Raw genomic sequence first — 26874 nt, forward strand, 5'->3', positions numbered from 1 at the left:
ATTTGACGTGTCCAATCAAAATCAGCTGTTAAATAATAATTTTTTATTTAGTGAGACCAAGTACATTTTTTTTTCAGAATTTTCAACTTTTTTGAAATATGGGGGACACAGAGAAGGCCCCTTTGTCCAATGAAGAGGCATTAAAATTATGTGATCAAATACCCATAGAAACCAAGGTAAGTACAGAAGCAAAAACAATTTATTTAAATGTACCTAGAAGCAACAAGAAATTAAATTTATATCTAAAATCCAAATCATTAATAACAGTGTATAATATTTTTGGAACCTGTATTCACAAATCTATTCTCGGAAGTAATAATCTTTTTTTACTGATTGTTGGTTGGCCTTCATACATTAAATTGTTGTATATTCTGTAATAGGATATTTTGCCCTCATCAAGGATACAATATTAAAATACTTTTTAAAGGGTTTCAATTAACTTTTACTTTTCAATATTAAATAACTTAAGGGGTTTCATTGCCTTGGGTCATAGAATCTTAATTCAAATTCAGTAAATTTTTTTTTAAGAAAATGATAATGGAATGTTTTGTATTCATATTCTCTGCTCTGAATATATCTACATAAGTCAAAGACTATCTAACTTCAAAATTGTTAAATATGGCGAAAACACTCTCTACAAGATAGTAAAACCATTAATGAAAGTTAACTTATCAAAAATTTCCTATAAAGCACCACCCTGTATAAAGAAGTACATTGAAGGATAAAAACCAAAAAATGGAGACTATCTGTGGGAATAAGGAATGGTTATTTATCTTGGGCGCGATAAGGGTTTCTTTGTATATGACTGTTTATATCTACACCCACATATTTCTGTAATTTAGTCTTGAATATACTCTCTTGAATTAAATTGTGGCATATTTATATTTTTGGATTTCTTCGAACATGTAAATTCCTGTAAATATCATTTTTCAATTTCATGAATCACAAATTTACATGGATATCAGATCTCAACAGGCCACATTACATATACAAATTTGATTTTTTTACTTTTTTTCATCCGACATGTGATTGCCACGGAAAAAAAAATTGTGTTTCTTATAAATATGTACATTATTTTACCATTACAGTATAACAACTCTAATTCTAGAAGTCTAGTGGTACTTTAATACTAAATAGTTTTTAGAAATTTCATACAGGGTCTCCTAAATTTGCTTCTAAGGGTGACAACTTTCAGCACACTGTAGCTCAAAAGTTCAGGAGATGGAGCATAGGTCTATTTGAACTTTTAAAATTACCCAAGGATCAACATCTTATTCTGTAAAATCCTATATAATAAAGGTTAACATGATAACTTTCAAAAATTTCCTGTAATCATCATTTTTCAATTTCATCAAACACAAATTCACATATGGATACCAGATCTCAACAGACCACATTAAATTTCACTGAATATTCCAATAATATGTTCAAGAAATATTTAAATTTCTAACACAGATCATTGTGAATATTCTCTTTCAGGATTTTATAATGCAACAGACAATGTACCGAATAAAAGACCCAAAAATCTCCCTTCCATTCTATTCTAAAGTGTTAGGAATGAAACTTCTTTCCAAACTGGACTTTCCCTCAATGAAATTTTCTTTATATTTTATGGGTTATGAGGACAAGCTTAAGGGTGATTTGGGCACAGTGGAAAGAAACTCTTGGGCTTTAGGCCAAAAAGCTACCATTGAACTGACTCAGTAAGGTTTTACTTTGATGCTATGTAAAGGCATATATAATTAATATATAATTTTAGTAACTGGGGCACTGAGAATGATCCAAATTTCAAATATCATAATGGAAATCAAGAACCTAAGGGTTTTGGTAAGTGACAAGTATAATTGCAAGCTTAAAAAGTGATTGTAGTATTTTTTTACTTTCAGGTCACATTGGTTTAGTTGTACCAGATGTTAATAAAGCCTGTGAACGTTTTGAAAAATTGGGTGTAAATTTCATTAAAAAGCCTGATGATGGAAAAATGAAGGGAATTGCCTTTATTACAGATCCAGATGGATATTGGATAGAAATTTTAAATAATAAGGTTACTGCTGATATTGCTAAGGAATTTAGTGTCTAATGTCTAATGCTATTTTTTTTTAATAAAATTAATGTGATAAATCATTAAAGTTATATCAAAGTTTCCACACATTTTTTTAATTTGTAAAATCTATTCCTACTTTGAATATTGGGTGGGTATAAATAAAAGCCAAAATTGTCATATATTTTAATTATATCAATAAATACTACATATGTAACATTTAGGTATAATTTTCCTCCTTATGGGTATGGAAATGTTTCATATACCTCTCCTTATCTAAACTATAAAAATAACAAATATTGCATGTAAACCATGTATTTGTTTCAAAGTTTTTATGCTTTTCTGGGTTCCAGTAGTGTAGCTTTTTATGCTTATTCAGATCTTCGGTGTGATTAGTCTTATAATTACACTTATCACACTTAAATACAGGTTTGTTTGGGTCATAGTTTAATCCATCATTTAAAACTGTATTTGGGTTCCTATTGCTTGGTGGTGGTTTGTATAACGGGTCAGCGTACCTGACAATAAATTTTTGAAACACTCCTTCAACGTACTTCATAAATTTTACTTTGAGATAGAGTTCTCCCTCTTCCCTGGCATGGATTCTGGAATGACTGTCCATACTGCCTTGTTTTCTTAAGATCGTGTTGCATATGCAACATTTGTACCAAGGATTGGGTTTCTTTATTTCCTCTTTAGACTGTTGTCCCAATTTTTTGTCACAGGTTTTGGAATATTTACTTAATAATTTGACATTTTTACATTTGAAGTTGCAACTTTTGTTTTTGCAATTTTTTGTTCTTTTTGAGGTTCTTAGTTTACGTGTTTGCTTTGTAGTCGATTGCTTTTCTTCATCAGTAATTTCTTCAATACTCTCGTTTGTTGTTTCTTCTGGGTCAGAAACCACTTCAATGATAATTGTTTCAGTATAGGCTTCATCGGCATTTAATACAACTTCATTGTTTGTAGAATTTGATGAGGCTTCTTGCAAATTCATATAAGATGCTTTTTATGCATCAGTTGCTATAAGAGCTGCATAAAAAAAATAATTATTTAAACGTTTTTTTATACAGGTTTGTGTAGAAGAAAATGAGCTAACAAGGAATGCCAGGAGGAAGAAAATTGTTTCTAAGAAATGTATTGATAATTTGACAATAAAACAATAATATATTAAGTATTAAATGCAGTTTCATGGACTATATGCCAATTTGCTTAGGAAAAATGACACATTTTGGGTTGTGCCAATATTATTAGTGCTATAATTGTTGTAGTAAACAGACATATTTTGATTTGTTCCTATTTTCTTGCTTTAGCTTAAGCAATTTTCATGTTAGTTCATTCAAGTTATTTTGATAAAGAAAAAAGCCAGTCGGTTTTGTGACAATTTTGCTATTATTGATAAATCATTTATATTTAATGTAGTTATAACAAAGTAAATATTTCCTTTGCTAAAAAAACTTAAAATGAAGTATTGCGTTTCTAATAGCATTTTATTGAACTGTAAATTTTAAACACAATTCCTTCTTGGTTCTTTAATGATTTTTATTATTTTCTTTATTATTTATTTATTATTTTCTTTTAAGATAAAAAAATTAATTTATATTCACGTGCTGCAAAAATATAACGATTACTTAACGTAAAAAAGAAGCATGACAGTTCGTTATCTGACGAAAGTAATGTGCAAGATACATTTTAGAACTTGTATTATGCATATCTTTAAAAATACTAGCTATAGCAAATTATAGCTTATAGTTGCTGGCGAGGACGCTGCTAATTTATTAAATAATTCAGATATTTGGGAGACTGAATGCAGTGACAACAAAATATCTTTTAAGAGTAATTCCTCAGTTTATCGATGTAATTCCTTTCAAGTTATAAGAACGAAAGTAAATCTTCAAATTCGGATGAGTTTTATGCTGTTATATTGATATTTCCACATTTACAAAGAAAGGAAAAAATAAGCATAATTGATTAAGGAACGATTGACGTAAGTCATGATTCTGTTACCGATGCCGATTATTTATTATCAACTTCACATCTAAGCATCGGTTCCGAAACGTGGCAAGGAGAGAAAAGTGAACACAGAATAAAGAAAAAAGCAAAAGTGCTAAGAAACTTGAGAAAACATGTTTCTGTTTCAAAAACTCTAAAAGTAATAGCAGCTAGGTCAATGAATGAGCCCTGTTTAGAAAGTTGCCGTTTCCACTACTTTCTTAACTTTTTAGAAGATCATAAAAATAATTTTTTAATAAATATTGGAATCTTGGGGATTTAAGCGACAATGGTAATTTATTGCAGCAAGCATGGAGCACATTAATCCAAAATATAGATATGCAAGACCCGATCATCAAGGAAAATTAAATTCTGCTTTCTTTTTTTCCTTGCAGAATTAAAAAGACAGAATGTGCAAGCTGTTTTTGTAAAATACTTTCGGTATTTCTGATTTACCGATCAGAACAAATGAAACTCGCATCAGAAATTTATGAAATTAAAACATAAAAATTTATTCTATATTTATTGCAACTAATGTTTGTTGTCCATTTGATTCAATGCAACCTTTGCAATGAAAATTTAAGTTACACGGTGTCTCAAGTAGAAACTATGACGCCAACATTAATTTTTTACGTGACTTCTTAGAAAGTAAGTAGATATTATTTTCGAACAGTTTCCAATTTTAAAACCTAACTTATTAACGGTTTGTCTTGCTATGAGTACTATAATTGTTATTAGTTGTCATTTCACGCATCATTTTTTAATACAATGCATTTATTTCAGAAAGAACGAATTGAAATACTCTTGATGATTAGTTGTGGAGACCGCGTGCCTACATAATAAGAGTGCTAATTAGACTTTCTATAGTTTCAACTTAACCCTGCTTTAGTTGTTTTATTCCCTGATCCACAAGAGGCTAATGACATATCTAGGAATGAGATATGGTTTATATGGACAAGGCACTCTTCACTTTTCATTGCCGTTCGACAATTTCTTGATGCAACTTTTCCCAACAGATGGATTGGAAGAAGAGGAATGATTGAGTGGCCGCCCAGGTTACCGGATATAACCCCATTAGATTTTTTCTTATGGGTTTAATTAATAATGTTGTAATTAAAGCAACGAATTCGGGAAAAAATTTAACTTATCGATTCGCAATAAATGATTAAAAGTGAGCAATTGGAAGGAAGTTTTATTAATTGGACAATAAATTGAATGAGTTGAAATAAATATTGTATAAATTTTAATTTTTGAATGTTGTATGTTTCATTAGTCTATTACCGTTGATTGAATATTTGGGAAGATACGCAACCTTATGGGCTAAAACGTGACCGCAAATATGCGTGAAAAATAGATGGCGATTCTCTCCAGTATGCGCGAAAATAATTTCGTCCGTCGCTTCTCATTAGTAATCGGCCGATCATCCGAGTCGTGTGGGAGAGTTTTTGCACAGGTTCGTGTTTGCCGTATTGCAATTTGGTAGTTGTTAAAAATTTTTCTTGGATATCATAATCACAAATAGATAGATATATGTAAATGTGTTTAGTTTGTGAGACGATGGCTTCTTTAGGCAAAATTAATCAGTGTGCGTATATTAATTAAGACTTTGATTTATAACAACCTAATATGGGAATCTCAAAATCTTATTAGAAAATCTTTAAAAAAAATCTAATTATAAACCTCACAGAAAATTATCTATTTTATCTACAAAAATCAATCCGAACTCCTAAAAATACTGTCTCTTCATGTCTATGAGAGCCATTTTCTCTTTTTCTTTTTTTTTACTTTAAGAAAATTTTAAATCAATATATTATGTTTATGGTCTTTAGTGTTTTAAGTATTTTCAATAATTGTTTTCATAATGAAATTCATTCATGAAAAAGATAAAAATAAAGCCTAAAAAGCCTTTAAAGTTATTGAGAAACTGGTTATAGTACGAATGGTAGCTTTCCTAATTAAAAAAAATAACATATTAAATGAATGTCGAGTAATGTTTTCATTCCTGGAGAGATTATATTTGAGCTTGAAGAAGGTCACTTTGCTGCAGCGGTATTCTGCGACTTCTCTAAACACTTTGACTGTGTCAACCATGGAATATTGCTCGGTAAGCTTTCTAGATATGGGTTTAGGGGAGTTGCTCTAGAATGGTTAAAATTTTGTTTTGTTAGACAGAAAAAAGTTTGTTTGGCCAAATGGCAGTTTGTCTGAACTTTGTGTAGTAAGCAGGGTTCGTTTCTCGGTCCTATTTTATTTCTATTGTATATAAATGACCTGGGGTCGCTCCAGATAAGAGGATTCTTCACTATTTTTGCAGATGACACCACTATCTTATGGACAATAATAAAAGCACATTAACCTAGAACAATTTCTAAAGATTTATTAATGATTAAACAGTGGTTTGATGCTAATTTGATGTCTTTAAACATAGATAAGACTAAATTGTTAAGTTTTTATGCTCAGAGCAGTTCATGATTCACAACAAAGAATTGGAAGTGAATAATTTTAACAGATTTCTTGGAATTGTTATCGATCATAAACCTAAGTTTTATGGATATATGTCAGGAGGCAAAAACTGGCTAGACGATGTTATGCTGTTAGAATGGTTTTAAATGAACTGAGATTGATATTTTTTTTGTCGAAAGTTGGAACTTACTTTCATACAAAAATACCTACAGTATGGAATAACATTTTGGAGTTGCATTAGTAAACGGCTTTTTGACTCGATGTTTGTTTTTAAAAAACAAGCCATTAAATATATGTGTCATAAATCTCCACAGGACATGCAGACCCCTATTTAAAGATACTTTCCTTGTGTTGCTTGTTTATTGTTGAGTCTGCTTGACTAATATACAAAAAATATAAATTGTATCTTCAAAATAATGGCTCCTTAAAACATTATAATATCAGAAAAAAATACAATATTCCAATGCCTATCCCGAAAAGTGAACTAAGAATTCTCTTATTTACTTGAGCATAAAAATTTTTAATCATTTTCCAAATGTCATAAAAGTCTCGTTTTTGAAGGTGGTAGACAATGGTACAGTGAAAACATCTTGTCGGACTTGCATTGTCTTATTTATTTGTTGTAACACGACGTTTCGGTTGGTAAGTATCTCCAACCGTTATCAAGTGTAAACTGTTTATACTTAGTTTATAAAAGTTTACACTTGATAACGGTTGGAGATACTTACCAACCGAAACGTCGTGTTACAACAAATAAATAAGACAATGCAAGTCCGACAAGATGTTTTCATAAAAGTCTCCTCGCTTTAAAAAGTCCTTAACGAAACTTCTTAAAAGCAAATATTTTTATAGCATTAGAATTTTTTGAAGATAGTTAGGAATAGGCCAATAGTATATAATTAGTTTTTAGTAAAGATGTAAAGGTTAGAATTTGTGATGTTACTCTAAAAAAACTTTAAGTCGTCTTGCTTTGAAATTGAAAATACATTTTGTGTTTATACTAGTATGTTAAACCCACTATTGTGTATTGTTTTTAAATTATGTGTTAGTAATATGTCGATTAATGTGCCTATTTTATATCATAAAAGTACCATGTCAACAAGTAGGTACCATGTATTTATGAATAAAGTATGTTTTGAATTTTTTGAAATTCGAAATTGTATTTAAAAGAGAGAGAGGTATATAATATTTAATAGGGATGATTCCAATTACTAGCTAGAAATTACCTCGTTGAAAAAGTAATTAAAAGGATTATTCAAAACTGCAAGTGGCCAACATGGCGTCGACAAGAAGAAACAAAGTTGATTATGACTCTCTAAAGAAGGAACGTCATATTTAAAAGTTAAAGATGTTAACTTGTAAATGAGAGAAAGTGTTTACAACAATGTATAAATGATTTTATTTTATATTTTCAAATAACGCCAGAAAAAAATAAAAAAACCATTTTGCCAAATTTCACCTTTTTCCTGAATATTAGGAAGTATTTGGCATTTTTCCAATGTTTAGATTGCATTTATTCAATCATTGCATTTATATTGCGCAACTTTCGCCTAATTAAACCATTTACTGCTTATCCTTATTTTGGACATCCTGTATAATCGCGATGAGACCCTTCATACTGTTAAACAAAATATTTGTTTTTTTTCTTATTAACTTTTTCTAGTTTTAAGAATTAGTAATTAAGTGTTTGCCTGTATTGCAAATTAAAATGTGGCCTATTTTCTATATTTTATAGTGTTGTTACACCCTTATTCAAAACCTTTTAAATTTTGCGATTTTATTTTTATATTAATTTCAGTTAAAGGTATCTATTTTTCAATATTTTTGTCCAAAAAAAGTGTACTTCACAGATCTCACTACCCTACACAGTTTTTGAGATATTGGCCGGTTTCACAAACCCGTATTGTCAAAAATCACATTACGGGCTACTTTTTGCAATAAATTATTCACTCTAAAAAACTATAGTATCGTATATAGATATTAAATCTTTAATTATTTAATTTACTCTTTATATTTACGTGAAACCTACCTATATCATCACCTTTATTTAATATTTTTGTTAATTTTCTAATTAATAAATAAAAGCTTATTGAATTTTTCTTTTGTTTTTATTTATTTATTTTTGTCTCAAAAAAGGATTTTGGTAAGTAATTTATTATTTGTTAATAAAATTTAAGTTGTAAGAGATAGCACCTTCCAATACATTACTTGACCACCACATTTATCTAGTTATTTATGCGAGATCACAGCGCATTTAAATATCGGCAATAACAAAATAAATAAAAGCGCTGTTATCATCATCGCCCTTGTCTTAAAAAAATAACAAAACGGCCGGGCGCCCAAAGATTCCCGCGTCGTTAAACTGCAAATGGTCAATATAGCGCCGACAAAGAAAAACAAAGTTGATGATGGCTCTTTAAAGACAGAACGTCGTATTTTAAATTTAAAGGTGTCATCGTATAGGCGAGAAAAAGTGGTCACAATAATTTATTCATTTAATAAATACTTTTGTCATATATTTTGAAATAACGCCAGAAAAAAAATAAAATGATTTTGCCAAATTTCAGTTTTTTGCAAAATTTAGGAAGTATTTAGATTTTATTATAACAGGACACTATATTGCTCAACTTTCCTCTAATTGACCACCTCTATTGACGTCCTGTATAACCGTGATGCGGGGTCTTTAAACAAAATGTTTTTTTTTGTTACTAGGTATCTTTTTAGAGTTTTAAGTATAGTTGTAACAACTGGTAATTGAGAATTTTCCTGTGTCGCTTAAAACTTAAAATGTGGCCTATTTTCTATTTCTATTAACATCCTCACTCACAACCCCTTACTTTACAGATCTCACTAGGCTGCACAATTTTTCAGATATTGAATCACATGACAAAATGGGTTACTTTTTACAAAAAATTATTAATTAAGAAGTTATATTACCATCGGTATTAAGTCTTATGAATTATTTAAATTATTCTTTATAATATTTACGTGAAACCTACTTATATCTTAAAATTTGTTCCACATATTTTTTGTATATTAGTTTTTAGTTAATTAAGTGCAACGGGCTTTTTATTTAAAAACTTGACCCTCTTGAACACAAAATGAAGGAAACATAATGTTTGTTGGAATTATAACTTGTATTAAACTTTTTTGGTAATTTTGTAAAAATAGCTTTTTATATATATTTTTGTATAAATTTTTGTCTCAAAAACATATTTTGGTAAGTAATTATTTGTTTATAAAATTTAACTTTTAAGAAATTTCAATATGCCTCCACCCTTAAGCATATCACTTATCACTTGACCACTACATAAATGACACTGTGTTGTATGTACAAAAAAAATAATAAAAACATAGTTGGCAGCATCATCCCATATCTTAAAAAAATATCCAACACGGCCGCGTAACCGGAGATTCCATCGTCGTTGAAAACCTGACTCAAAGAAGCCAAAAGCCAGGTCCACGCAGCTAAAATAAATCGTTCCTAGATTTGACGCTTTGCGGCAGCACCACACGGTGCACGAAACTGAACGGCAATCCGATAGTCGACCGGGTACACTTTTTAACACAGGATTGCGTATCTTCCCAAATATTCAATCAACGCTATTACGTCAAATTTGACAAAGCGCCGACTTTAAGCATATCCTATACAAAAAGTATTCAGAATATATCGTAGAATTGTAAAATGTCATGATATACAGTGTTCCATTTAAAAAAAATTAGTGTTGACGCCATAGTTTCTTACTTGGGGTACCCAGTAGAGAACATTTTTATTGCAAAAAACGCACGTGAGCAAAGTGATAATGCTAATCCAAGTGTCCGAAAAATAAAAGAAGAAAAAAACACCTTAATTTTAAATAAATTTGTTCCTTTCATCGTTAATGCACTATTATACAGGGTGTTTCGTTGATCATGTTACAAACTTCTAGAGCAGATAGAAAACGTCAAAAGAAAAACAAAAGTTCATATAAACATGGGTCTGGAAAAGCTTCCTCAGGGAGCTAGAGCTCTTTGAAAATAACCTTTAAAAACTAGTTTTTTTTTAATAGCTCCGGAACTACTTTAGCTACCGCAACCAATTTTGGAAGGTAAATTACTGTTAGTACGTTTATTCTTTTGAACCTACTAAATAAAAAAAATATTTACCAGGGGTTTCAGAATCAGGGGGGTATTTGGTAAATTTAGGCCCATTTCTTTAAGACTTTAATTTCTGCCCGTTTGAGCATTAGATTATGATGTTCCTATGCTTTTTACATAAAAAAGGTGCTCTTAGTAAAAGTCGGTAAATATCACCGTTTTTGTGGAAATTGACTAAAACCAAACTAAGATACAGCACCTGAATTAATTATTTTAATAATAATAATAATGCTAATTCATTGCCCCTGTCAGTATTTTTTAAATTTGTCACTGTCAGTATTTTTTACATGATATTAATTCCGTTTTTATTACGGTTAAGTAATGGAAGATTACACTTTTGCGGAATACGCCGATATGCTTTTAATTTATGGGGAAGTTAGATGTAATGGTAGAGCTGCTTCTCGACTATATGAAGAGCGGTTTCCCGAAAGGCGAATCCCAGCTCACACACTTTTTGAAAGGGTCAATCAACGGCTCAGGGAGACTGGCTCCGTTAAAATAAAACGCCAAGATAATGGCGCGCAAAGGAATTCCGAATCCCGGATTTTGAGGAAGAAGTGCTTCAGCGATTTGAAGATAACCCATCAGTAAGTACTCGAGCAGTAGCTGATGCGATGCATGTAAATCATGTTAGGGCATGGAACGTTGTTAAGGAACAGCTTCTTCGGCCTTACCACCTGCAAAAGGTGCAATCATTAGGACCCAATGATTGTATGCCCCGCGTGAATTTTTGCCAGTGGTTTCTTGACCGATGTACAGAAGAACCTCAATTTCCAAAATATGTCCTTTTTACTGACGAGGCTTTATTTACAAAAGAAGGCATTTTTAATTCTAAGAATAATAATGTGTGGAGTGAGGAAAACCCTTATGGTATTCATTTTAGGAGCTATCAACATAAGTTTTCGGTCAATATGTGGGCCGACATTGTTGGAGAACGCTTAATTGGTCCAATTATGTTGCATCCTCGTCCGCGAGTTTATAAATGAAAATTTTGGAAAACGCTGGATTGTCCGCAGAGGCCCTGTCACCTGGCCAGCGCGCTCACCAGATTTGACACCCTTAGATTTTTTTCTTTGGGGGCATATGAAAAGTCTTGTATATGAAACTCCAGTCGAGTCAGAAGAAGACCTGGTGGCCAGAATTTCCGCAGCTGCTGAAGTAATCCAAACCACGCCTGATATTTTTAACCACGTCAACCTTAATATGGTGCGTAGATACAATAAATGTATCGATCGTGGCGGCCGGCATTTTGAGCAATTAATATTTTAAGTTTATTTTTGTAATAGCAATCTTTAATAAAATTTGTTTACGTTTCTAAAATTGTTAAATTTGTTGGTTTTTTATTACACTTAAAATCATTTAAACATTTTATGTCTCAAGGTAATTAAAGTGACAGTTAATTAATTTGAGTACCAATTTAATAAAGTGGCTACCTTAACTTTTTTTAAACATTTATTTTTTATTTACGCCGGATTTTTTTCAATTGTTTATTAATAATAATAGGTAATTCATTTTTGTCTCTTATAACTTGCTTTTCGTCAATTTTCACAAAAACGGAGATATTTACCATTTACCGACTTTTACTAAGAGCACCTTTTTTATGTAAAAAGCATAGGAACATCATAATCCAATGCTCAAACGGGCAGAAATTAAAGTCTTAAAGAAATGGGCCTAAATATAACAAATACCCCCCTGATTCTGAAGCCCCTGGTAAATATTTTTTTTATTTAGTACGTTCAAAAGAATAAACGTACTAACAATAATTTACCTCCCAAAATTGGTTGCGGTAGCTAAAGTAGTTCCGGAGCTATTAAAAAAAAACTAGTTTTTAAAGGTTATTTTCAAAGAGCTCTAGCTCCCTGAGGAAGCTTTTCCGGGCCCATGTTTATATGAACTTTTGTTTTTCTTTTGACGTTTTCTATCTGCCCTAGAAGTTTGTAACATGATCAACGGAACACCCTGTATAGTGCATTAATAAAGTCCAGTGCAACGATATATTAGAATGGTCACCCGTCAAAACACCAGCATTCCACCTGCCAAACAATTTCTCCACCTTCTATTTACATTGTTTGAGAAGTAAAATGCTGGTGTTTTGACGGGTTGTTTTGACCATTCTAATATATCGTTGCACTAGACTTTATTAACCGGCTTTCTAAATAACGACGTCAAAAGCCTTTTTTAAGTCAATGAAGACAGTCACTACCATTTTTAATTTTCTAATTGATTACTTATTTCGTTTACAAAATCCATCGTAGCACTTAGCGTATTACTATTTTTAAGAACCCATACAGAAATTTATCCATGGGCACATATTTATTTACAAATACCAACATTCGCCCTTTTAGGACCTGTACCCAAGGTACTTGGTCTAATAAAAATAGTTACTCATGGAGTTTTCTTGAGAACCCGACTTAAAAATAGGTGTAATTTTTAACTGTAATTAATTAACTTATCAGGAAAAATTCCAGAAATAAAAATATTGTTAACTTTATTTTAAACTAGTTTTGTAAGAATAATAATCAAACTAGGACCCAAAATGCATAAGATTATTAACTGCAACCTGAAATGACTCTGATTCTTGACTGAAATGACTATGTGAACCTGAGAACTCAATGAAGTAAATACTGTAACATTTTCTTTCTCCTGGACAATTATAATATGAAATACTATTTTATTTTATACTATTTTAAAGTTGTGACACTTTTCTTGCGGGCGTGCGATATGTTTTATTATTTAAAAGAAGTTCAAATTTTGAGGAATGGAATAACTTGATAAAACATAGTAAATTAAAAATACAAAAAGATGTTTACCCATAAAAAAACAATACTATAAATATAATAAGTATCTTGTGGCTAATAAATTAGTTTACAAAACGGTTTTCTGTTATTTTACTACTATAAGAAAATTTCTCTATATAGGCCTGTTCTAACGTCTTTATAGAACACAAAACTGTCGGCGCTGCTTTAAGAAAAGCTTACGGGACCCGGGAGTAAATAGGGGTGCTGGGTAGGGTAAATTAACTATGAAATAAAGTGAAACAGAATCTTCTACACATTTTTTTAAAACATACAATGCAAAAACTGCACAACAAATGAAACTTGTTTTCTGCTTATTTACTGATCTAGGGCGATGTTGCCATCTTAAAATACAAATAAGCAGACTTGCCACAATCGGATTATTGGATAGCAATATCATATAAATTTTTGCAAATTTTCGTTTGTTTTTCAAATATTTTTTTTTAATTGAATAGAGAGCTGGGGTCTTTAAGTATCTCCGATTTATTCCTTTAAAATATGCTAAAATAGGTATTTGATGTTGCCATTGATAATTAAATTGTCAAACTTTTGAGATATGAACTGGCAGTTGCCAAATTGTATATATTGTTTATAATAAATATAATTATTCTGCTAATGCCCAACGCAAGTAATAAGAAACAAACACGTCTAAAAAGTGTATCCTATATATGAGAAGCGAAAACACGGAAGACATCTATATCTATCTGCCAGAATGAACAGGTTTCATTATTTGTACACAAGCTAATACCCAGCGCTGAAAAATTCATCCCTTATGTAGAGTTAACAATTTGAAATTCCATTGGTATGAAAAACCAACAACTTGAGGAATCTGGTAAGAGAAATCAAATAGTTATATTTGGTCTACAGGAAAAGGCAGAAGATCCTCTAAAGGAAAGTACCCTACGCTTATTTACTACAAAATTGCTTATTAAAATAAATTCTCAGGACATTGATAACATATACAGAGTGGGCAAAAAGGCTAGAGAGGCTGCAAGACCGATTATTGTGAGATTTCTGCGTTTCTCGGATAAGCTAAGAATTTTGAAAAACGCTTATAAACTTAAGGGGACTGGTATAGTTGTTTGCAATGATTTAACGCCTCAACGACCACAAGAACAAAAAGTTCTCTATAAATTCCTTAAAATAGCAAAAAATAAAGGTTTTTCGACTAAAATAATAAAAAATAAATTAATAGTGAATAAGGATAGTTTTGAGGTGGCTGATTTGTTGGAGACAAGTGAAGTTACCTTTACAGAGTTCTTTGTAAGCAACAAGCAACTTTTTAAAAATAGTGCTCCCGCAACTCCCGAACCAAGTCTGACAAACAAAAAACTACCCATCACCCTCCTCCTAAATCTTCTCCGACAAGACCTGAGGTGAATTCGGGAAAAATCTTAACTAGTGGAAAAACATACCAACAAATTAATAATACTCATACTCCCAAACCCTCCAACATTGTGACCAGAACTGTCGCTGCAAGAAAGAATTCATCTTCAAGTTCGGGAACTGGTGTTGAGAAGGGGAAAAAATAAACTATTTGAAAAATTCTTCCTAGGAACTATCCTATTGTGATTTTAATGTATGGTATACCTAAGTTATTTAGTGCATAAGACTTATTTCTTATTAGACTTTTTAAACGCTTTTGGTTCTCTATTTTTCGTAATTATTATAAAATATCAAAAGTTTTAATCCAAATTTATTTTGTGAGAAGAAGAGAGGATTGTTAGGTAGTCTTATAATGCATCAATTAAAAGTTGGTCAATGAATTACGAAATATGGTTAGCGGAAATAAATTCGATATTTTTGCAGTGACGGAAACTTAGCTAAATTGAAATATTCCCACTGCAATGGTTTCTTTACCCAATTATAAATTTTATAGGCTGGATCGTGAGGGAAGGGGTGGTGGTGTGGGTGTATATGTTCGCATGGATTTGCAGGTAAAGGTGGTTCTTAGCGATTATCCCAGAATCAAGGAGGTCGAATTAATTTTTCTGGAATTACAAGTGGGTAGGCTAAAACTTTGTTGTGGTTGTTTTAATAGGGTACCTTCGGGAAACCTGCAGGTATGTGTGGAATACTGGGATATAGTCTATTGTCATATGTAACTACTCTATATGGTCCAGTAGTTTTTCTTGGCGATAGCAATATTGACCACAATGTAACAAATATTTTTTATGACTGTTTTATATCTTACAATTTTAGACAAACTATCGACAAAGCAACAAGAATCACTGCTAACACAGAAAAAAATATAGACGTGATCTACACAAATAACTTTCATTATGTAACTTCTTCTGGAATACTTTTAGCTGACCTAATATCGGATCATATGGCTATCTACACCACGTTTGCCTACGGGCTGCAAAAGCCCCCCGCCCAAGGTGGTGACTTATCGCGAGTTTGGGAAGTTTAATGGTGATCTTTTTTCTGAGGATCTGGGAAGAGTGTGTTGGGATCGGATATTCTATATGCCTGATATCGAACGAAAAATCAATTATTTAAACTATCAAATATTGAAACTATTTGATCGGCACGCTCCCCTTAGGAACTCAAGAATTACAAAAAAGAGTTGTCCTTGGTTAACGGATACAATAAAGGCAGTTATGAAAGATAGAGACAAATTTTTTAAAAAATATAAAAAGGATAAAAATCTAATTGACTTTAACACATACAAACAACTCCGTAATCCAGTTGTATCGCTATTAAGGCGTGAAAAAAATGCATTTTTGGAATATTGTGAGACTAACAAAGATATAAAACAGCTTTGGAAAACTCTTAAAAGTATGGATATTCAAATTAAAAATAAAAATGAAATTCCTATCAATTTAAAAAAACCTAATGATATAAATCAATATTTCTCCTCAGTCTTTAGTAACTCTCAAAACTGTACAGAGCATGCCTCGTTTTTTAGGACTAATAAATTAAATGAAAATTGTACTTTTCACTTTCAACTTACGTCGTTTGACGAAATTGTTAAAATAGTCAGCAATCTTAAAAGTAACGCTGTTGGTTGTGATAACATAAACGCAAAAATGCTTAAATACTGTCTTCCTGCTATATATAAGCATATAACCCATATTATTAACTGCTGTTTGGAAAGTGGTTACTTTCCAGAATTGTGGAAAATCTCGCATATAACTCCTTTACCTAAGATCAATAATCCCGAATCATATTCGGATTTAAGACCCATTAGTATACTTCCTACAATTTCCAAAATACTGGAAAGGGTAGTATACATTCAGCTTTATGAATATGCCTCCAAAAATATTCTAAGTCCTCTGCAGTCTGGCTTTCGAAAAGGATATAGTACAACGACCGTATTATTAAATGTAATAGACGATATTTATAGGTCTCGCGATATAAACAAAGCTACAGTTTTAATTCTTTTGGATTTTTCGAAGGCTTTCGACACTCTGGATCATGATTTGCTTTGTGCCAAGCTCGAATACTATGGCCTTGATCCGACTTGCATTAAGTTTTTTATTAATTATTTGTGACCGGTATCAGCGAGTCGTGATTGGGGATATGATGTCGGATTTGGTGCGCATTACCTCTGGAGTGCCACAGGGATCCATACTTGGACCGCTATTATTTTTAGTATACACTTCAGACTTTTTTGGTTGGATTGTATATTGCAGTATGTATTGTTTTGCTGATGATACCCAAATGCGATATTCATTCGACCTTTCATCCATTGTCGAGGCCTTTTATAGAATAAATAAAGATCTTGAACAAATATATCAATATTCAAAGAGAAATAACCTTGTGCTTAATGCAAAAAAATTGCTTAGCTTTAACTTTTTGTCATCCAAAGCATCGAGAAATGATAGAGAGCATTACTAATCTAAACATAAATTCTGAAAAGCTTCCATATGTGAGCAGTGCTAGAAATCTTGGGCTTCTGGTTGATAATAACCTAAATTTTCGCGAACATGTCTCTTTTGTTACTAAAAGATGCTATGCCATTTTAAGACCACTATATAGTAATATTCACATAATTAACCATAAGTTAAGAAAAAAGCTCTGCGAAAGTCTTGTCTTTCCCATCATTGATTACTGCTATTTAGTATATTATGCCTCTTTAGATTTACTTACTAAAAATAGATTGCAGAAAATTATAAATACTTGTTGTAGATTTGTTTGCGGAATAAGAAAGTACGATCATGTTTCTGATAAACTGGTTAAGCTAGAATGGCTTAAAGTTGATAAATTGCATATTTATGGCTATTCAATTTTTATATACCGACTAATTCTTTCCACATCACCCCAATATCTCTATGATAAACTTGAATATCGCTATAATGCCCACAAGGTTGCCTTAAGATACAGTCATAGATTTAGTATACCTTGTTTTCGTCACGCATTTTTTAAGAATAGTTTCTCATACATCGCTCCGTCTATCTATACTCGCTAAATGACAACTTTAAGAATATGAGCCTATTGAAGTTCAAGAAGTCGATTAAATCCTTTCTTCTATCTAGTGAATAGTTACTACCTGCTATGTATGTTGTATTTCTTCTTATAATTGGTTGTTTTAGATATGTGACGAATATCGGTCACGTTTAGCTAAAAATATTATTTACCTGCTTAATAATATTTTATTTTATAAGTGTTGTTGCATGTTAGATTAAAATAATTTTAATCTTTCGCTTTTTTTATCATGTTTCTCTATGTTAGTCTTAGTTAATGGTTAAGTAGAGTAGCTATGTAAAGCTAAACTTCGCCTTTTTTTGTCAAACATATATGTTTACAAGAATAAAGACATTTATCATTATTATTATTATTATTATTATTATTATTAAAAAGTATATAGAGGGCTCGTAAAGGTCCTAACAACATGCTATAGACGTCCTAACTCAAAACAATTTGTCCCAACCCAACCGATCCTACAAACTGTAACTACTGTACTGTTACAGTACAATAGTTACAGTTGGTAGATTCTATCATGGTTCACTAAAAAATCCACCAGTTTTCGGCGATTGGAACTCTTAAACTCCCTCATTGTAAAAGTAAAATTATTACAAGCCATTGTTTTTGCGTTGAAAAGCACTCAGCAATTATATATTTCAAGACAGTTTTTTTTAATTGCCTTTTTTTCTAATGTGATAAGTCAGCTCCACTCTATTTATATATCTAGAGAAAATATTCTTGAAAGTTCCAGAAGAGACGTAGTAATCGCGCCTCTTAAGGAAGTATTTAGAATCATTTAGCCATGTAATCTAAGTCATACACGTAATTACACCTTTACAATAAGAGGAAAAGGAATAGATAGAAACAGAACGAATGTTTTACAAAATCTTTTTCATTCTTTCCAATTTCATTGGAACTTTTTGTTTTTCTATATTTTTCTGGAGTATTTGTGAAAGTAAGGCCTAACATTTTAAGAAAACCCGAGAAAATATGTCATTTACTGAATTAGTGCCCAAAAATGTGATTTTAAGCCACCTAACAATACCATTATCTTCAAATGTCGTGAGTTTTGTTGTTTTTGCATTAAAATAGGCTTTCACTTCACGAAAAAAAAGGCAAATTAGTGTTTCCGCCAAAAAAAACTTTATAATCAACACAAAGTGCCCAAACAAAAAATATCCCTTTTATTCGTAAAAAAGCTGAAAACCGTTTTGTAAATAATTACCAATAAATTTATGATCCCTTAAGTCTGTCATTGATGACAAGCCTACTTGCATCATACAAATGTTTTATAGAGTATATTTTATTATAAGAGGCCTACTGTAGCAACTAAATGTGCCATAGAGTATACTTTATTATAGGAGACCTACTGCAAACAAATAAGTTCTGCATAGATCTTATGTGAATATAAGAAGCTGGCGTGAGCTATTTCAGTTTCCTCAATTAAATAAAAGTATTCAAATTCTAATAAATTTATTGAATTAGCTCTTTTTAAGCATAATTTAAACCAGTTAAATTGAAAGAAAAGTTGAAACTTACCAAAACAAGTGGACCCAAGCTTTGTCGAACAATTCTCCCTTCGCTACAGGCCAAAAAAAGACAAACGGTCGAGCTGTCAACGTCATTTGCCTCTGTTGTCACTTGTCAATGTCAGCTGTTATTTTCAACTTTAGATTTATTTACAAATTGAAAAAAATTACAACTTTTTAATATTGCAAATTTATCTGGCATTGTGAATTAGAGCTGGTAATCAATTTTGATTAACTTATTTGACCTTCTTCGTAGTTCAACCTAAATACTTCATTACTACACAAAAAATAAACCCAATTTGTTAAATAATGCAATGATTTAGATCAAAGTACACATTACAGGGAAATTATAAAAAAGTTCAAGGATTCCTGTCTTTTTTTGAAAAATCTGTGTTCAAGCAGGCGTGAACAATATTTGGCCAAGGATTTATCTTAATTCTCACTTTAGCATCATTCCATAATTGAACTTTTTACTAGACAGTCTTGCAACTTGTTCGAATTTAATTTGTTGTTCCACTTAATTTTTTAAAGCTTATTTCTAAACAATGGCCCAAAGTGCTCCCCTTGTGTTAAGACTGCTAGCTTGCTCTGCCTCAGCAGCTACAAGAGCAGGCTCCATTATTAAAGATGTAATGACCAAAGGAGATTTGGGTATTGTAGAAAAGGTATGTTTGTCACTTTTAAAAGCACAATAAAATGAAACTTATAATTGCAGGGTAGTGGTAAAAATGACCTACAAACAGAAGCAGATAGGTCTGCACAGAGGTGTATTGTCGCCTCTTTACTGAGACTCTTCCCTGATGTAACTGTTATTGGAGAGGAAGGCTGCTGTAATACATCGGATGAGGTAGGAAATTCTAATTTTTTTATTTTTCTTTATTGTTATTATTTTGATTTCTTAAGGTTTGTAGTATGAACAACCCTATTACCCTATTGACCTTATGTAATTTAAATTCAAATTAAAAAAGTCAGTATTCTTAGACCAGAAAATAAAAATTGGAAATCTAGAATACATTTTGAGCTCTATTTTTTTTTATAATGCACATAAACTCTATGTTAAACATGAATGATGAAGCATTAGTATACATTATATTCAGATATTTCCAATCTATTACAAGTTCACAACTTTCAAACATAGTGTGTCAAAGAAGTAAATTATACTAACTACTTTGGGAATTGTAATTAATCTTACCTCAATAATAACAACATAAATAATTTCAAAAATATTGGGAGACTAATAAATTATGAAAATGAATGCTAACCCTTGCAGTTAACTACAGTAACTTCAATTAGCTGGGCAGTTCTTAAATTTGACCTTTCAACCCAGGAGTATAAAAATCGAGCATTGAGTTCCAATTCAGAGATGTATTGCAAACATTTTGTTTATGAGAGATGTATTTATTGTTAAACATCTAATATACATATATGTGAGATTCTTAATTTAATTTTTGGTACTCTTGACGTTGTGTTATGGATTTCCTGTGGGTTCAATAAATAAGCGCACTTGTACACGCAACATGAACCTTTTATTCACTAGTTTACTTACAATCAGCTACTATTTCTAATCACTTATTAATTATTTAGCATACTCAAAGCAGAACTATAAACTTAAAATCAAATCAGGTCCCTATGCATATATACCCAATAAGATTCTTCTACTAATTTCTAGAATTGTAACAGAATGTGCTTTAAGTACAAATATAACTCCATTAGAATAATCCGGCCAAGACAGGGCCCTAGTAAGGCAAGTTTGTAACAATAGTTTAATATTTCAGTCTTTTAGAGATCATTCCGAAAAATACATATAATTGTGAACTACTTTATGAACTGTTAGTTCTTGGATATTCCTACATAGACTCATAAGAGATCACAATTTTTTTTTCCATTTCAAAGGCTTGAATTGAATTGAATTGTCGAACAGTGGCCTGCCAAGGCAGTTGTGCATATAGGTTTCCTGATGGACCCATCATGCCCCACCGGGGTTTACCAGAGCCCAACGGCCCTAGAGAAACCGATAAGGCTCTCTGGTCTGAAGGACTTAAAGTCACTTGGTACACTGAAAGTGTTACTTAAGTATTTGAACCTGGCGCGCGTGAGTGCTGGACACTCCCCGACTACATGGTCAACGGTTTCATCCTCCTCACAGCACCATCGGCATTCCGGGTTGCGTATTGGCATTCTCTACTACGATAGGACGCAGGCCTTAAAATTACAGCGTCGAAATGCAGTAGAAGATGCCAGACATAGGACGCCGAAAAACGTTGGTCATACTCTACTTCGATTGGACGCATATCTCAAAATTTTAGACGTCGAATTGCAAAAGAAAATGCAAAAATCGGCGTAATGTTATATCATACCTAACTACAATAGGATGCAAAAAAGTGAAGACTCCAATTTAATTATAAACATGAATGCTGTAGCGAAAGACCTGTTGACAAAGTGATTTTCATCTTGTAAATAGGGACAGTGTTTTTGGAAATCTTGTTATTAAATAAATTTAAAAAAACAACTAATTTACGCTAAAACGAATGTTTTATTATAAAATGGTCACATAATTTGTTTACAAGTAAAAAAATATTATACCTTACTACAATAAGACGCAAAAAAGTTAAAGACTCCAAATTAATATTAAAAATGAATGCTATAGCAAAACACTTGTTGACAATTTCATCTTGTAAATACGGATAGTTTTTTTGGAAATCTTCTTATTAAATAATAAATAAATTACACTTTTTTTGTGACACAAAGCACAGCGAGTTTGCTTTTCTTGGTAAGCAACCAGATGATTCACTCGATCATATTTGGAAAAAGCATGTGCTTCTTTTGGAAGTTTACTTGTCCTTCCTTCCGATTTTTTTTTGAATGATTCCAGTATTCCCACCGCAATGGACCGTCTGAAACTAAGATGATCCATTTTTCCATCATTGAATTTGTGAAGACGCCACGAGTTTTGTAGAGCCATGTCAACAAAATGACTAAAAAGGGGGAAGTACCATTTTTTGCCTCAAATGGATGTTCTGTATAAACTTATGTTTTGGTCTGCCTTGTCTACTCCGCCCATGTTTTCGTTATATATTTTGATATTATGAGGCTGTGGGACGAGAATCACCTTGTTATCTTTCTTAGAAAATCTTTTGACTTGTATAGTTGGAAAAACCATAGAATAATTGGGAGCGATGTTGACAATACTATTGTCATGCCACTTGCAGACCACAATTTCATTCTCTTCTGTTGTAGCATAGTCAAAATTACTACGTGGTTGTTTCTTTATTTCACTGGCTGTCACTATTGGGCAATTTTTCGGTAAACGATTTTCCCGAATTGTTCCAGTACCTTTTACGCCTCTAGATTTTAATTCAGAAAGCAGCGGCAACGACGTAAATAAATTGTCAAAAAAGATGTGGTAATTCAGGTCTTTTTGAGAAGCCTTTAAAGCATCTACGAACTCAAGGACAATACTTGCGCCCATTCCTAAAGGTTTATATTCATCTGACAGTTTAGTATTTGAGCCTTGATATGGCTCAAACCGCTCAATATATCCTAATCTGTTGGTTCCAGTCCATATTTTATATCCCCAGCGAATGGGTTTCCCACGAATGAATTGTTTCGTTGGATGTCTTCCGTAGTAGGGCACCATCGACTTGTCTACACTGTGATGCTCGGCTGGAGGGGCCATCTCCATAAACTTTTTATTCAAAAGATTTATCATCGGACGAAGTTTTGGAAATCTGTCATCAGGCACAAGATTAGCATTGTCGCAACAATGTAGACTTTGCATTATATGACGATACGGGTTTCTTGACATTGAATTAGTGACCAAGCTATTGTTAGTATCAGGAGAATTTTTCCAGTACATTTCCAGACGCGAAAGACAATTGTAGCCACTTAGTAACAATATTCCAATAAAACAACGCATTTCATCGTTTGTTACATTAGCATTACGATTATTACTACTGGCGTACAAATTTGTGCAAGTGACCAGGAAGTTTATCATTTCATCGTCAAAAAATAAAAAGAACGTGTCCACTGGCAACTGTTGTTGTTTTGGCATACAAACAGCCTCCCAAGTAGTTAAATCAGAAGTGATGTCATTTTTGGTCCACGAAAATTAATTTTTTGCTTTCGCTGGCCTGGACATTTTTTTTCTTTTTACAAGACGAGATAATGGTAAACTATCTTCACTATCGGAGTCGGATGTACTCTCAGGATCAATATTTTTAAAATTTACCTCAGCATTAGCACATATTGTGTAGTGCTACAAAAGTATTTATAAGCTCACCAACAAAGTTTGGTGAGTATCTTGCCACTCGCTCCCTTAATAAACACCTAAATCTTGTTTTTAAAACTCCAATAGCTCTCTCAATAACATTTCTTGCAGCAATTGTGCATGACTACGACTCGAGACGTGTTGAGAATCACCTATTTGCTAGGTATCGAAATCTACTTCGAGTAGTCGTGACCTTCCGAGTCGCCACCTATCGAGAAGTTAAGAATCCTACTCCAGTACGGAACTCACAAATAAAATGAAAATCTTTGTTAAAAGTAAATTGAATTAATTTGCTTTTGGTATTATTGCAAAACTGAGCAATTTTCGAACACTTTCCTCCATAATTCACAAATAAATATATCCCCTCTACTCTACACTTTATAAGCGATAAATAAATACTAACACATTAATTCCTGTCTAGCGTGCAAATAAAATCACAGCGTTGCCGCCAAATGCAACAAACGCACCAAACGCCGGCAAAGACATTTAAGATATCTGGCTTCTGGATATCTTTTTATGTCATTTAAGATATCTGGCATCTTCTACTGTGGTTCGATGCTTAAATTTTAGATATGCGTCCAATCGCATTAGAGAATGGCCAACGTTTTTCGGGCAACTATGTCTGGCATCTTCTACTGCGTTTCGACGCTGTAATTTTTAGGCCTGTTTCCTATCGTAGTAGAGAATGCCAATACGCTTCCGGGTTGTCCGCAATACCGATAGTATGGAGCTTCTTAAGTGCCAGTGACCGGTTAAAAGACCTGTCACTAGCCGAATTTCGCGCCTTTTTAAGCGGAGTAGATTTTTGGTGAGGCAGGCAGAGGGCCCACCTATGTGCGCTTTGGCCTGTCTCATACCAGGGGACTCAGTCCATCTTCGGGTCCACTTGTCCAGCAGACCCTTCATTGACGCGACCGCAACGCAATTGGCGATACCAACTATGGGTTCCGGCCCCATCGGCACATTCGCGGATCCCAGTCTGGCAAGAGAGTCTGCTTCCTCATTACCTGCATGGCCTGCGTGGCCAGGTATCCAGCCGAGCTGGACCCTGCAGCCAACCTGTACCAGTTTTTTCAGGACTTTTATGCACTCTGGTACAAGCTCGGAGCTTACCTTTGCGGCCGTGATAGCCTTAATGGCAACTTTGCTGTCCGAGCATATTGATACGACTGTATTGCGATGTCCGCAGCTTAGGATTTTCTGTCCGCATTTTAATACAGCGAATACTTCGGCCTGGAAGACAGTGGCGTGCTCTCCCAGCGAGTATGCTCTCCTGGTATGTGGGATCCCACCACAAAGCCCTGATCCAGCTCTGTTATTCATTCTGGAGCCATCTGTATACCAGATGGTCCCCCTATTTAGGAATGCAGGTCTGTTGGAATGCTGCCACTCCTCTCTGCCTAATCCTAAAGGCTTATTATATTTATTTTATTAAAAATACATCTTTTATTACTTTAACTTACTATTGTAATCATACCTTAATATATCAAGACATTTGTATACATCAAAATCAAGTTTTTCACTATATTCACAGTCCTATATATAGAGTGTTTAATTTTATATTAGGTCCCACCTGACTGGATAGTAACTGACTTAGACAGTGGTGTCCTTTCAAGTCAGTGCCCCCCAGAATTTGAAAAAGTCGACCCCAAAGATATTGTCATATGGGTGGATCCACTAGACGGTACATCTGAGTACACACAAGTACGATTTTCAAAGTTACCACCATTTAAAACTAATTTTTATTGTATTCAGGGGTTACTGGATCATGTGACGGTTCTTGTGGGGCTCGCGGTGAAGGGTAAGGCAGTGGGTGGTGTCATACATCAACCCTATCACGAATATAAGGTTAAAAAGGAGTGCAGTGGTAGAACCCTTTGGGGTCTTGTGGGTCTGGGAGTTGGAGGCTTTACACCCACGAGTCCCCCTAAAGATAAGTTTATTGTAACAACCACGAGGCAACATGCAGATGATGTTGTTAATAAGACTCTTGAGGTTTTACATGCTGACGAAGTGCTTAGGGTTGGAGGAGCTGGACATAAGGTATAAAAATTCTGTTATTTTTTAAAAGTCACTTTTACCTTCATATTACAGGTTTTGATGCTGTTGGAGGGTAAGGCGCATGCCTACGTTTTCGCTAGTAAGGGATGCAAAAAATGGGACACTTGTGCTCCCGAGGGCTTACTCAGGTCATTAGGGGGTGTACTTACGGATATACATGGACGGGAGTACAATTATTCTAAGTAAGATGTGGTTTTTTTGAGGTTTATTTTATATTTAAAGCAAATACTTTATAGGGACGTGTGCTTTCCAAACGCCCAAGGGATATTTGCTACCTCTAGATATGTAAATCACCAGGAATTGATTAATAAAATTCCACAAGAATTGAAAGATAGATTTCCTTACTGACCAATACTCTTAGGTCTTAAACAATTTATAAAAAGATTTTTTTTTTAAATTAAAGAATAATTAACTTTTAGTAGGAAATAAATTTATTATTTGGAATCTTGTTTTTTCTTTGTACCCTCAGTAGCTAATGTTCGAACGGTGTTTTAAATTTCTACAACTAATAATTTTAATCAATATTTTTTTAATCACCTATTCATTTTTCCCCGGTAGAAAAAAGAAATGACAGTAGTTAGTAAAGATTTCTAGTAGAAAGGTCAATTACCATCAGTATCGAACCAGTTTATAGGGAACTTTTGTTCTGGTCTAGACTTATGTTTTTTCAGGAAAGAATTCCATGTATAGACTTTGCACAAACTTAAATAAAAATTTCCATTTTTGTACTGGCATTACGTTCAGTAATAAACCTTCAATTTCAGATGCTTTACTATAAAATGAAAACAATACCCTTCTGAGTAATTGATCTACAAACCACCCTGCGTGCCCCCTGTTTCACAATATGCATCGCAATCTGGCGTTTGTGATCAGAATAAGGATAGGTCGTATACCTCAGATTTTTTTGTTTCAATCTGAGACAATATTCCCACCTTGTCGGACACTGGGGCCAAAGTTTACAATAAAGTGTCCTGCCTTCGCTATATAAAGTAGAGGCTAAAACATTTGATATACTTTTCAACATTGTTACTAACAATTACTGGCCTAACTCTTCTGGTAAGAGACCTGGCTGTAAAACTGCATGGCGCAAATCCCCGTAAGGTAAGTCAGGTTTAGATTGCGCAGACAATGCTATGAACTGAAAGCAAGTGATCTGCTTCTTAACTCATGCATTCACCG

The 26874-nt window shown here is 32.8% G+C and overlaps 2 protein-coding genes and 1 long non-coding RNA gene across 3 annotated transcripts; 2 read left to right on the top strand and 1 right to left on the bottom strand.

Annotated features, from left to right (window-relative positions):
• Window positions 1–3: 3 nt before the first annotated feature.
• Window positions 4–2145, top strand: LOC126735266 (lactoylglutathione lyase). Its single transcript, XM_050439215.1, has 4 exons — window positions 4–176; window positions 1480–1703; window positions 1760–1827; window positions 1887–2145. The coding sequence occupies exons 1-4, from the start codon at window positions 99–101 to the stop codon at window positions 2078–2080; spliced, it is 564 nt and encodes a 187-aa protein (XP_050295172.1). The 5' UTR covers window positions 4–98; the 3' UTR covers window positions 2081–2145.
• Window positions 2146–2215: 70 nt separating this feature from the next.
• Window positions 2216–19493, bottom strand: LOC126735269 (uncharacterized). The gene is made up of 2 exons (XR_007660352.1): window positions 19378–19493; window positions 2216–3073 (listed from the first exon to the last, which is right to left on the bottom strand). It is a non-coding gene; the product is annotated as an uncharacterized LOC126735269 (long non-coding RNA).
• On the top strand, window positions 19475–26139 carry LOC126735263 (3'(2'),5'-bisphosphate nucleotidase 1). Its single transcript, XM_050439211.1, has 7 exons — window positions 19475–19584; window positions 19899–20032; window positions 20083–20214; window positions 25201–25338; window positions 25390–25677; window positions 25729–25877; window positions 25932–26139. Exons 2-7 carry the CDS (start codon window positions 19913–19915, stop codon window positions 26041–26043), a joined length of 939 nt encoding a protein of 312 aa, XP_050295168.1. The 5' UTR covers window positions 19475–19584; window positions 19899–19912; the 3' UTR covers window positions 26044–26139.
• Window positions 26140–26874: the final 735 nt, after the last annotated feature.

This window comes from Anthonomus grandis, chromosome 4 (genome assembly GCF_022605725.1).
Source record: "Anthonomus grandis grandis chromosome 4, icAntGran1.3, whole genome shotgun sequence".
Classification (NCBI taxonomy): domain Eukaryota; kingdom Metazoa; phylum Arthropoda; class Insecta; order Coleoptera; family Curculionidae; genus Anthonomus; species Anthonomus grandis.